General features: G+C 42.1%; 1 protein-coding gene and 1 pseudogene across 1 annotated transcript in view; one reads left to right on the forward strand and one right to left on the reverse strand.

Moving 5' to 3' along the window:
* Window positions 1–12,563, reverse strand: part of MYO3B (myosin IIIB) — a 351,164-nt gene that overhangs the window by 184,036 nt on the left and 154,565 nt on the right. Inside the window, exons 15-16 of the mRNA XM_036319661.1 lie at window positions 10,083–10,181; window positions 9,635–9,749 (exon numbers count right to left, since the gene is read on the reverse strand). Coding sequence (XP_036175554.1) covers window positions 9,635–9,749; window positions 10,083–10,181 — 214 coding nt within the window. The remainder of the gene's footprint in view (window positions 1–9,634; window positions 9,750–10,082; window positions 10,182–12,563) is intronic.
* LOC118661624 lies at window positions 791–1,445 on the forward strand (annotated as a pseudogene).

Raw genomic sequence — 12,563 nt, forward strand, 5'->3', positions numbered from 1 at the left:
AAAAAGATCTGTTAGAAAGGAGGAGCGTGCTCCACCTCCCAGAGTTCTATGTTGGTCAGTAAGAGCTGGATGGCTTTTTTTTTTTTACTGTATCAGTTATTTATTGCTACATAACACCACGTGGACATCCTTGTGCATGTTTCTGTGCACGTATCAAATTACCTTAATGCCCACTCCACCTGGCTCCTGCCCTGCCCCTTCATCACCCTATTGTCTGTGTCCATAGGTAATGCATATATACATGTAAGATCTTTGTTAAATCTCTTCCCACCCTCCACCCCCCTTCCCTCTGAGAATCATCAGTCTATTCCACTTCCATGCCTCCGATTCTATTTTATTCACCAGTTTATTCTGTTCTTTAGATTTCTTATTTTGATTTTTATATTCAATTGTTGATAGATATGTATTTATTGCCATTTTATTGTTTGTTTTTTAAATCTTTTTCTTCTTCCTCTTCCTCTTCTTAAAGAATACTCTTCAACATTTTTTTGTAATACTGGTTTGCTGGTAATGAACTCCTTTAGCTTTTTCTTATCTTTGAAACACTTTATCTGACCTTTAATTCTAAATGATAGCTTTGCTGGGTACAGTAATCTTGGTTGTAGGTCCTTACTATTCATCACTTTGAATATTTCTTGCCACTCCCTTCTGGCCTGCATAGTTTCTGTTGAGAAATCAGCTGACAGTCGTATGGGCATTCCCCTGTAGGTAACTAATTGCTTTTCTCTTGCTGCTTTTAAGATTCTTTGTCTTTCTTGGCCGCCCGGGCTGTGCTCCCTTCTCCCTGTGGATGTTACGCCTCTTGGAGTGGAACATAAAGCTTCTCTTCGTTGCTACCTTGATCATGGGTTCTGTCATCTTCCTTCTGTTGCTGGGACTTTCCATGGCTGATGAGAAGAAGAAGGGGCCCAAAGTCACCATCAAGGTGTACTTTGACCTGCGGATTGGAGATGAAGACATAGGCCGGGTGGTCATAGGTCTCTTTGGAAAGACTGTTCCAAAAACAGTGGATAATTTTGTGGCCTTAGCTATGGGAGAGAAATGATTTGGCTACAAAGACAGCAAATTCCATCGTGTGATCAAGGACTTCATGATCCAGGGTGGAGACTTCACTTGGGGAGATAGCACTGGAGGTAAGAGCATCTACGGTGAACGCTTCCCCAATGGGAACTTCAAGCTGAAACACTATGGGCCCAGCTGGGTGAGCATGGCCAATGCTGACAAAGACACCAACGGGTCCCAATTCTTTATCACAATAGTCAAGACAGCCTGGCTGGATGGCAAGCATGTAGTATTCGGCAAAGTTCTAGAGAGCATGGAAGTAGTACGGAAGGTGGAGAGCACCAAGACAGATGGTCGGGACAAGCCCCTGAAGGATGTGATCATTGCAGACTGTGGCAAGATCGAGGTGGAAAAGCCCTTCGCCATTGCCAAGGATTAAGGCCCCGGGGACAATTTTCTCTTGAGTGACTGTGTTTGGGCCTGTTGCCCTCTCTGGGGGGTGAAGACAGCCCTCCACAGGGCTCTGTGCGGCACCAGCCCTAGTGCAGATGTCTGACAGAGCGGACCCGCCCCCTCACATTCCATAGGCCCAGTTTTGTAACAAACTTCTACCAATGCTGACCAATTTAAAAAAAAAAAGGTGGGAGTTCTTTATAAAAAAAAAAAAAAAAGAAAAAAAAAGAAAAGATTCTTTGTCTTTAGCCCTTGGCATTTTTATTGTGATGTGTCTTGGTGTGGGCCTCTTTAGGTTCCTCTTGTTTTGGGACTCTCTGTGCTTCCTAGACTGGTAAGTGTATTTCTTTCACCAGGTAGGAGAAGTTTTTGCCATTATTTCTTCGAATAGGTTTTCAATATCTTGCTTTTTCTCTTCTCCTTCTGGCACCCCCATAATTCAAATATTGGTATGCTTGAAGTTGTCCCAGAGGCTCCTTATACTATCGTCATATTTTTGGATTCTATTTTCTTTTTTCTCTTCTGATTTTTGCTTCCTCATATTTCCTAGTCTCCTGTTGAATCCCTGTATATTATTCTTTATTTCAGTTAGTGTATGCTTTATTTCTAACTAGTCCTTTTCCATGACTTTGGCATTCTCACTAAGATCTTTAAAAGTTTCACTAAGTTCTTGAAGGTCTCATGAAGATAGTTGAGTAACTTTATAACTGTGTTTTGAACGCTGTATCCAGTAGTTTGCTTTCTTCCATTTCTTTCACTTGTGACATGTTTCTTTGTCTCTGTATTTTGGCTGCTTCCCTGTGTTTGTTTCTATGTATTGGATAGAGCTGCTATGTTTCCTGGAGTTGGTAGAGTGGCCTTGTATAGTAGGTGTTCTATAAGACACAGTGGCTCAGCCTCCCCAGTCAACTGAGCTGTGAACTCTAGGTGCACCCCTTTGTGGGCTGTGAGCACAGTCTTGTTGTAGTTGAGACTTGATTGCTGTCAGTGTCACTGGAGGAATTAACCTCCAGGCCAATTGGCTGTGGGGACCAGCTATGTCTACAGTGGGAGAGCTGCTGTGCAGGAAACACCCCTATGGAGCAGGACTTTGCTTCAGTGGGGCTTTGGTGCTCATTGAGTCTTCCCTTTGTATGTGTTGCTTGTGGATGTGTAGAATTGTAATCTGGTATGGTCTGAAGCTGTCCACTGGCTCTTGGGTCTCCAGGGAGGTGCAAAGTCAACCACTGCCTGAGGCCACCCAGCAGGAGCTACAGAGAGATCTGCAGATTCTTCCTATTTGTATTGGGTTTGGAAGTGCCTAGGTGAGGTCCAGCTGTGAAGCAAGGCAGGCTGGTGCTGGTGCCGGGTCTTGGGCCTTTTATTGATAGGTTTGGGGCATATTGACACCAGCCTCGGCTTGAGAGACTTTAGCAAAATCTGAAGCCTAAGCCAGAACAGGCCATTCATATGGAAACACTGCTGCAAACAACTTTGGTGGGGCTGCAAATTGGATGGGGCAGGGTTTCATCAAATCACCAGGGCAGGACAAACAGTGTGCTCCAAGTTGATAGGACTCAGATATGGTTGCCAGTCAGCCCTGGGTTGGGGAGGTCTTGGCATAGGAACAATGACCCCTGTGAGCACCCCCTGAGTACCTCCATCTGGTAGAAAGCCATCCCTAGTTCCTGCCCCGATGCCAGACAACCCAGTTCCTCCCCATATGTGTCTGGGTCCCCCAATGCCTCCTGGAACTAGAGCTCAGAAAAAGTGAGTCTGAGTAAGTTTGTGCCTGACCCTTTAAGAGAGACACCTGGGTCTCTGTAGCTTCCGTGTCCCTCAGCCTCAATCCCCACTGGTTTTTACAGCCCAAAGTTATGGGGCTTCTCTTCCCAGCTCTGGGATCCTGAATGGGGGGTCTGGTGTGGAGCTTGGACCCCTTGCTCCTCATAGCAGCCTTTGTAGGGACTATCTCCCTCTGGATTAAAAAAGCAGCCCACATGGGTCCAGACCAGTCCATTCCACACCTCCACCTCTCCTACCAGTCTCAATGTGCTTTCTTCTTTACTTCTCTAGTTGTAGGACTTCCATTCCGCCAGCTTTCAGGTAGTTCTGAATGATGGTTGTTTTGTGTTCCATCTACAAACAAATTTCTTAACCTCCCTTGCAGTTAAGTATGGCTGTGTAATTCTTAACAAAGGAGCAAGTGCAATGATGTGGGCCACTTCTGGGACTGGTCTTATGGAAACCAACATTTATTCAACATTACTCCTCCTTACTTTCTTTTCCATTATTGTTGGCAGGAACTCCCAACAACCCAGCTTCAACCAAGCCTTGAATTAGGATGCTTGAGACCAATGATTGCATGAAATGGAGTTGTTCTGCAGCTTGAACCTCTTACCTTGGAATGCTATGAGAGAAAACTGACCTTCTTTGTTCTTTAAGCCACTTTTATCCATTTATCCTAACTAATACCAGCTTCCAAGTTCAGGTATGGTTATTTCTTCAAAATAAAAGAGGAAATGTCTCCTTAACCTCTTTTGAATATAGCTCTTATGAAACAGTTGGCAGGGCATTAGTGGTTCACTAGAACATTTTGAAGTTAAATGGTGGAGTATATAGTTATGAATGAGGTCAGGAAATATTTTGAAGACTCAATAGATCTGTGATATTGTGATTGGTAAGAAGTATATAGTATTTGGTCTTCATACTGATTTCTGGCACAAGAGCTTGGAAAAACCTTGGAATTTTTCTGAGTGATAAGGATGAGAGGCATGTTCTTTGTTATTCATAATAAGCTCCTTTTAACCACACCTGCGTCCATCCTAATGTGCTTGGAGGATGGTATCTGGTTTCCAGAGAAACTAACCCTGTGATGAAAGGGTTAGAACTTTTAGCCAAACCCTGGACCTCCAGGGGGAAGTGAGAAGGGCTGGAGACTGAGTTAATCACCAGCAGCAAGGATTTAACCAGTCATGCCTCTGTACTGGAAACACTGAACCCCCTCACTGATAAGGTTCAGAGCACTTATGGGTCAATGAACACAGGAGAGTGGTGAGAGGAAGTGGCTCTCCCTCACCACATACCTGGCGCTATGCATCTCTTCCATTTGGCCGTTCCTGAGTTGTGCCCTTTATAATAATAAGTAAATAGGAATGGTAAGTAAATTGTTTTCCTAAGTTCTGTGAGTCCTTCTAGCAAATTATTGAACCCGAGGAGGGGGGTCTTGGGAACTCCCAATTTATAGCCGCTCAGTCAGAAGTAAAAAATCTCTGGGATTTGCAATTGGTGTTTGAAGTGGGGGCAATCATGTGGGGCTGAGCCCCTAACTTGTGGAATCTGATGCTAACTCCAGGTAGACCGCATCAGAGTTCAATTGAATCGTAGGAGAACTGGTTGGTGTGGGGGGGAAACTGCAAGTATTTGGTATCACAAGTGTTGTAAAAACAGTTCAGATGATCTTCAGTCCTACTTTTATATTGAAGTTGGATACATACGTAGCATTCATGGTAAAACATAATGTACGTTTATTTATTTAAACATTTGCATTCCTGTAGGTGAGAGAATGAAATATTATAGCCGGGAAATTTCTGCATCTTATGCTTCTAGATAGAGAAAAGTACTTCCACCAAAAATACTCTGTTGGGGAACTTGATTTAGTAGCACACATAGCAGCAAACTAACAGAAACTGTCATTAAGCCACTGATAAAGCACAGTCCCCAGCTGAGCCTTCCTATAAACACTACTCGGTAAAGCCAAAAAAATGAATACAGACTGTATGGTGACATCTGCTGGATACCTGATAATGCTTCAAAGACAAATGAGGATTTAAACTGGGTTCTACTATAGATAAATATTGTTCTTTAAGCTTCTAAATCAAATGTAAGATGTCATGTTTCTGACTCCAAGGAGCACGGTTTTAATCACACAATTTAAGAGTGGCTAAAGGGAACACCTACCAAATGCGTTTTCTGAGACTAGCCTGGATTTAACATGACAGAACCTCATTACCTTCATCAATACCGTGTGAGGCTTACAGAATGCAGCTGGTGAGCCACTTCCTAGGGAGGCAGATCCCAGAGAGCAGGAGACAGCAGTGGGTTCTATGTCTGTTATTTCTATGTCCAGTTACTCAAAACGTATTTCCTCTAATACACACACAAACACAAACACACACCATGTATGACAGTACAAGCCATGAAACCTCCCAACCAAAGGTGCCCAGGCATTGGAGTGATCACCTCCAAAGGAAATGGTGGTTTTCGTCACATCATTTCTCTAGCAATGTCCTCTTCTGCACAATGCTCACACATGTCCCCTTTTGAAAAGGAAAATTATCTATGACCTTCAGCAAAATCTTTTTGGCGTTCAAACACTATGTGAATGACTGAAGTTTCCTTCCTCAGAGAGGAAACTCGAGAAGGAATATCAAAATTCACCTAATTAATGAGCTCTTAGCCTTAGGAGGCTCCCTATGCTACATTTTCACGCTATTCCACTTGACTCCTTTAACCCTTTTCGGTCCAACGTGGAGGCTGACTTGACACACCAGGTGCTAGAAGCAGGTCCAACATCGAGCTGAGGTCTGGTGAGACAGATAACTTCAACATTCAATCCCGTCAATTAATTTTGACCAGACTGTTTGAATTCCAAAAATAAAATTGGACCGCAAAGGGTTAATCCCACCCTTGGGTTAGTTAGTTCTTCCTTTCTGGCCTAGGGACCTATATCAACTCTTATGTTCTAATCAAAGCATCACCCCTGTACAATCATGGTAGAGTTCAGTCAGTAGTATGTCCATCTGTGGGATTTCTTCCTCCTCAATACTTCTTAACCAGATGTCTCCTCTCTCCCTCCACAGCCACCCTGAGGAGGATTTTTCTCCTTCCTCGCCTTGCTCCTTTCCTCTTGCCTCATCTCCAGCGAGGGAGCCTTTCCTGGCAACCCTGCCTTTCCTACAGAATGTTGCTACGGTGCTCTATCTCTCTCTCTCTCTTTTTTTTTTTACCAGTTTCCAATGTTCTATATGGAAATGCCTCCCTCCGGGTAGAAAAAAATTATCGAGAAGACTAACAACTCCTCCAGCTGAATTTCCCAATTCATTGCTGATAAGTGTGAATTCAGTTTCACCACCGACTAGCAAAAATGGAGAAGAAAGAGCATTTTTTCCACAAAGCCCCATGCAGGACGTATGTCCACTGCTTTTCCTCTTTTTTTTTTTTTCTCAGAATACACTCCTTTCCCAACTCATAATTGATTTTGAAGAAAGGGAAAAGACATTTGCCCTTAATCTTAAAGCCTTCTACCTAACTCTCATCAAGGAATCTGCAATAACTATCCAATCTTGACCATCACATAGGTAATCTTCTGAAAAAGTTTTCATGTAGTATTAAATAGGAACATACCTAAAGCTCTAATATGTTATGATAATCCATATACCAGCAAGATAAACATAATACAGGGTCGGGCAAAATTAAGTTTACAGCTGTTTGTATGAAAAATAACACAATTAATAATAATACAAGAATAAACTCTGTTTTGCGTACTCACAACTGCAAACCTACTTTTGCGCCACCCTGTATTAAACAAATATAGTAAGGTTTGACTCCAAAAGTAAGAATTGAAAGCACCGATCTTCATAATAGGGTTTTAGGTATATTCCCCCAGTCTCCTGCAAGGAACTGTTATTATTATTCTGTCTAGAAGTGTCCCTCAGAAAATTTTAAGAAAAAGTTCTGTAACACCAGCTATTTGGCATCCTATGCCTGACTACATTCAATTGAATCTCTGAAATTAGTCAAATTATTTTGACTTTATAAACAGAGTAAACTAAGTTAATTCAGCAAAACAGGTTGTCTATAGAGATAGAGACAAAGATATAACCAAAGAATTGAGGTAAGATCCAGCCACTTTCTTCCATTTCCAAGGTTGCTAACTGATATAAGTTGATTTATTTCAGTGTGAATTAATATGGGACATGGTATATACACATATACATATAATTGCATTCTGGTTTTTCATTTAACAGTCCAGATAATGCACAAATTAAGAATGTTTACCACTTTTTACATTTCCTTCTTTTCATATTTATTAATGCAATCAGTCATTCATTTCTTCTGTACTTTTTTTTGCACAGTGGTTAGGATGGCTTACTTCAAGAAATTAGATAGCATATTTAATTTCTTTTTTAACTGTATCCTAAAACAGCATGTGTTTTATTTTTTTTTATTTTTTTTAATATATTTTATTGATTTTTTACAGAGAGGAAGGGAGAGGGATAGAGAGTTAGAAACATCAATGAGAGAGAAACATCGATCAGCTGCCTCCTGCACACTCCCCCCTGGGAATGTGCCTGCAACCAAGGTACATGCCCTTGACCGGAATTGAACCCGGGACCCTTGAGTCCTCAGGCCGATGCTCTATCCACTGAGCCAAACCGGTTAGGGCCAGCATGTGTTTTATTATTATTTGCAGTATATTTGTATTATTAGAACATCACCACAATATATTTTTATTTAGAGTTAGGACCAATTTCTTTGCAGTATTCTATAACCATCAACCACAGTACTCATTGAAAGCAAAATATTATTAACCCCATGGCTGACTTCTCTATTGTTCCTGTACCTTTTTAAGGACGTATGCCCCTAAACACTTTGGCATGGCCCAGGACTTTAAATGGCTCTACCATGCATCTTTGGTAACAACAGCTCTATAAATTAATAACCATAAAGATCTTTTAACAATGCTGGAACCTGTTCAATTGCTCTCCTCTAAGGAGCCAAGGGAAATATATATCTATTTTTATCTGACCTTTGGGATTTTCCACTGTCTGTCAGTTTAAAGTCTGTGGGAGGCTGACAGGGAAAATTAACAGCTGGCTAGAAAGAAGAAAGGTATTATTATGACTAAAATCAATGATGCTGGGGAGGGAAGGGCTGGTCAAACTCATTGGATTACAGAAGCAATCCTTTATCCAGAATGGCTGTCCCACGGTAACTCAACTGTCTTGTAATCTAATCCCCTAAGATTTAACATTTTCACCTACTTCCTAATCATTCACCTCCTTTGTTGGAAAAGCAAAAGAATCTGTATATTTTGCAAAATTGATGGCATGAAGCTCAGAAACTATGACATAAATTTATCACAGAATAATATTTGAGAGCCTAGGGTTATAAATACTTTCTGTCACCTCTAGCATATATTTAATAGAGACAGCCTGTATCTAGTACGATAAGAAGAGTGCAGTACTTAGAACTATAGTTAGTAATGTGCAACTGTGTACCATGGAGAAGGAAGCGACTGCAAGTTGAAAGGTTTAAATTAACTTGTCTTGGTGGTCAAGGAAATACTTGCATAAATATATTTCTGTGGCTCTGGTGTAACCTACACATTCCTGTACTCCTATTACCCAATCCACTGTAATGGTTGGAACACCCCTGCTCAGAAAGGGGCAGTAGTATTTTGGCATTTGGTATCACAGCTGCAGTGAATGAATGACAACAACAACCATTCATAGGCACGTGGCACTTACAACAGTCCTCAGACTGTGATGTTCACCTGAGCATCTTGTTAAAATGCAGATTCTGATTCAGTTGTTCTTGGTTGGACCCGAGAGTCCGCATTTCTAACAAGCTCTCAGGTGATGGTCATGTTTCTGGTCCTCAGGTCAGACTTTGAGGAGTGACACCTTATGACATGACCAGTGTGTGGCATCTGAAAAGCAAGTGAACTCCCCCAAGTTGGAACATTCAAGTCTTTACTCACTGTGGGAACTCTGGTCATAGTATGCCAGATGTTAAAGGCCCATGGGCCATATGCATGTGCAAAGGTAATGACACGGTAGTTTTACTGCATGCACTGCACAGGTGCACCTTTATCTTATGTAACATTGATGTCACTATCTGGCAAGAAGCCTCTTTTGTCTGAGTGAGTATAGAAATGTGTTGCTGACCAGCCAGAGCACGGCTGCTTCGGGGGGCTACTTTGAACGGCTGCTTCGTCGCTGTGGGCTGCTGTGTTTGCAATGGCCGCTTGGTCTGCAATAAAGCCTCTCCCAGCTGTTTCTGGCTGCTCATATCTTCTTCCAATTCCTGACATCCAAAAAAGTCCTATCTCTACCAGCGGGGCTTAGACCGAACACTCACATTGATCCAAAAATATTTAACACTTGAGTTTCCTTCTCTCCTGACAATCACTTACCTTGTCAGTGAAGCCTATAATCCTGAAACAATGCTGAATTGCTTCGAACTGTCTTCTGTAAGACTCCTTGGAAGTTATGTCATGCATCACCCTTCCAGTCTCATCAGCGATGTACCTAAATAGAGTATGATCAAACAGAAGGATCACTGACTTGGCAAATGGCACCCCAAATACCAGGGCACCATTGGGCTCCTTCTTTGCAGGGGCATTCCCTAGTACTGTGGTGGAATGGTGGTGTACATAGCTGAGTAAAATGCCTGCAGTTGAGTTCCAAACATTCTAGAAAATGCAAATGGTGAGAGGCCGTCCCTGCCATCTCATCCTCGATATTTCAGCTGAAGGCATTATGGATGTCCAGTGAGGAGAACAGCCCCATTTCTTTGCAAGTTTTGTCAACTCCTAGGTACATATCCATTAAAAATTCACAATTAAAATCCCTGACACTTACTTAGGAGGTTTTTCCTCAGGAAGTCTGAACTCAGAAAGTTTCTTTTGGTGATAAAGACCAGCATAAATATAGTAAAATATGTGGAAATTTTTCTCTCCCCTGGGAACAAAAAGGAAGAGGGGGACATTATTAATAACATATTCTGGGCTTCCACACCCCAACTAATTCACACCATTTTTTTTCTGTGCAATATATTATTCTGTAGCAAATTTGAATTTTCAGGCAATTCAATATGCTACATCCCAATTACAGAATAGTAATAGTGACAGGATTAGTATAGTAATTGTAACCATGTCACATTATTGAACACACTTAGGTTTACTGTACACAGAATGGAACAGTTAAGATAACAGTTCTGGTTATATGTGTTTCTATTCCAGTCCAAATGACTATGCATCTGCGCCCATGCCTTCTGTTAGTAGCCCAGGTTACTTCAGAGACAATGATATACATCTTAGAGAGCTCAGCCAAACTCCCAACTCTTCTGGAGCCCTAAGTGGCTCACCAGTTTGTACAGCAAATTAGGGAGTAGAACCGGTCCCAAACTGAGGTCTTCACGCTTTCAAACTTGTACTCTTTTAAACACATTCAAAATGATACGCATCAGTCCCCATGATCTACTGCTGTCCACCTTCTCCTAGGCCACCCTGGCCAGGGTCCTTTCAGATAGATGCTACTCTAAGTGTGGTCTATGGACTGCTGTCAGCTTATGATGAGACAAGGAACGGAAAGTACAACTGCTCTGGATCCCTTTCTTTCCTCTAGTATATGTGCTGCCGAAACGAGCACCCCTTTCTTTCCTCTAGAGCAGCGGTTCTCAACCTGTGGGTCGTGACCCCTTTGGGGGTCGAATGACCCTTTCACAGGGGTCGCCTAAGACCATCGGAAAACACATATATAATTACATATTGTTTTTGTGATTAATCACTATGCTTTAATTATGTCCAATTTGTAACAATGAAAATACATCCTGCATATCAGATATTTACATTACGGTTCATAACAGTAGCAAAATTACAATTATGAAGTAGCAACGAAAATAATTTTATGGTTGGGGGTCACCACAACATGAGGAACTGTATTAAAGGGTCGCGGCATTAGGAAGGTTGAGAACCACTGCTATAGAGGAGGATAGTCTCTCCTGTTCAATCCCAAGAATTCTGGCAAATCCTCCCCTTGGCCAACTTGGCTCTATGGAAAGACAGTTTGTCTTGCTTCTACTCCTTGTCCCTATTTGTGACATGGGCCCCACTCTTTTCTCCAGCGTCTCCTGGATATCCTAGCCTTCCTCTGGTTGCTTATCCTATCAAAGCTCTTCTTATTTCTGCCCTGTAATCTAGATACCTCTACTTGCCGTTTCTCACTCATTTGTTCACTCAACTTATAAATTTATCGAGTGCCAATCATGGCAGGCACTGCAGCAGATGCAAGGGATTTAGGACTCAAAGAATCCAGGCCCTCTGGAGTTCCCCTTCTAGTGATGGAGCTAGATGACTCAATAAGGAAACCTGTGAAGAGGACTTTGAAAGAGACAAAGGAGGGGCTGAGATGAAGAATAATGTTGCAGAATAAGGGCTACTTGTGTCAAGTCAGGGGAAGGGATCTCTAGGAAAATAACCCTTAAATCAAATTGGGAGGCATGTGAAGGGGCTGGAAGGAGCTACAGAGAGAGAAGGGGAAAGCATTCCAAAGAGAGGGCGCAGATCCTAAAGAATGTAGTGAGAAGGGGGTGGGCAGGTAGGCAAGGAGTTGTTAGGCCATACTGGGGATTTTGTTGATTAATCAATTAGAATTATTTGATGTGCTGGAGCCAGGGTGCACTGTAAGTGTGTGACATGAATACCTTTATGTTGAGAAAAGTACACTCTAGCTGATGGATGAAGACTAGATTGTAAGAGAGGTTTAAACTGGGTAATGGCCCTGATGATGAAGAACAAAAGTAAGCCTAAAGATATGTTTTGGAAGAATAACTTAAAAAAAAATCCTACTAGAATGAATGAAGGCAGTGAGGAAAAGGGGCCTGGAGTCTACCTCCCAGGTTTCTAACACAGCATGTGGTGATGGTGGTGTGCTTTATAGGGTTTCATGAAGCTGTGTCCTGGTATGAATGTCGCTTGTTCGCTAACCTCAGGTAAATGTGCTGGCTTTGGCTCATCCATCTTGGTCTTCTTTTTTTTTGCAGCTACCTCTAGTTCCAATTCTTTCAAACTTTGCCTGCCAATATCCATTCCTAGCATAATTTCACCTTGATTTTCATCATGTGTCAATCAGAATTAGCTTAGTTCTGTTGCAATAATAAACATCCCAAGATTTGAGAGGCTTAACTCAGCAAAGATTTACTTCTTGCTCAGAGTACATCCACTGAAAGCCAGCAGGGAGGGGGAGGGGCTGTGTTTATCATAGTCACCCTGGGCCCAGGCTGATAGAGCAGTCACCATCTTGCACTTTGCCAGAGCTCTGGAGGGTCTTTGCATTAGATGC

This window comes from Myotis myotis, unplaced genomic scaffold, assembly GCF_014108235.1.
Source record: "Myotis myotis isolate mMyoMyo1 unplaced genomic scaffold, mMyoMyo1.p scaffold_m19_p_8, whole genome shotgun sequence".
In the NCBI taxonomy this organism is placed as follows: Eukaryota; Metazoa; Chordata; class Mammalia; order Chiroptera; family Vespertilionidae; genus Myotis; species Myotis myotis.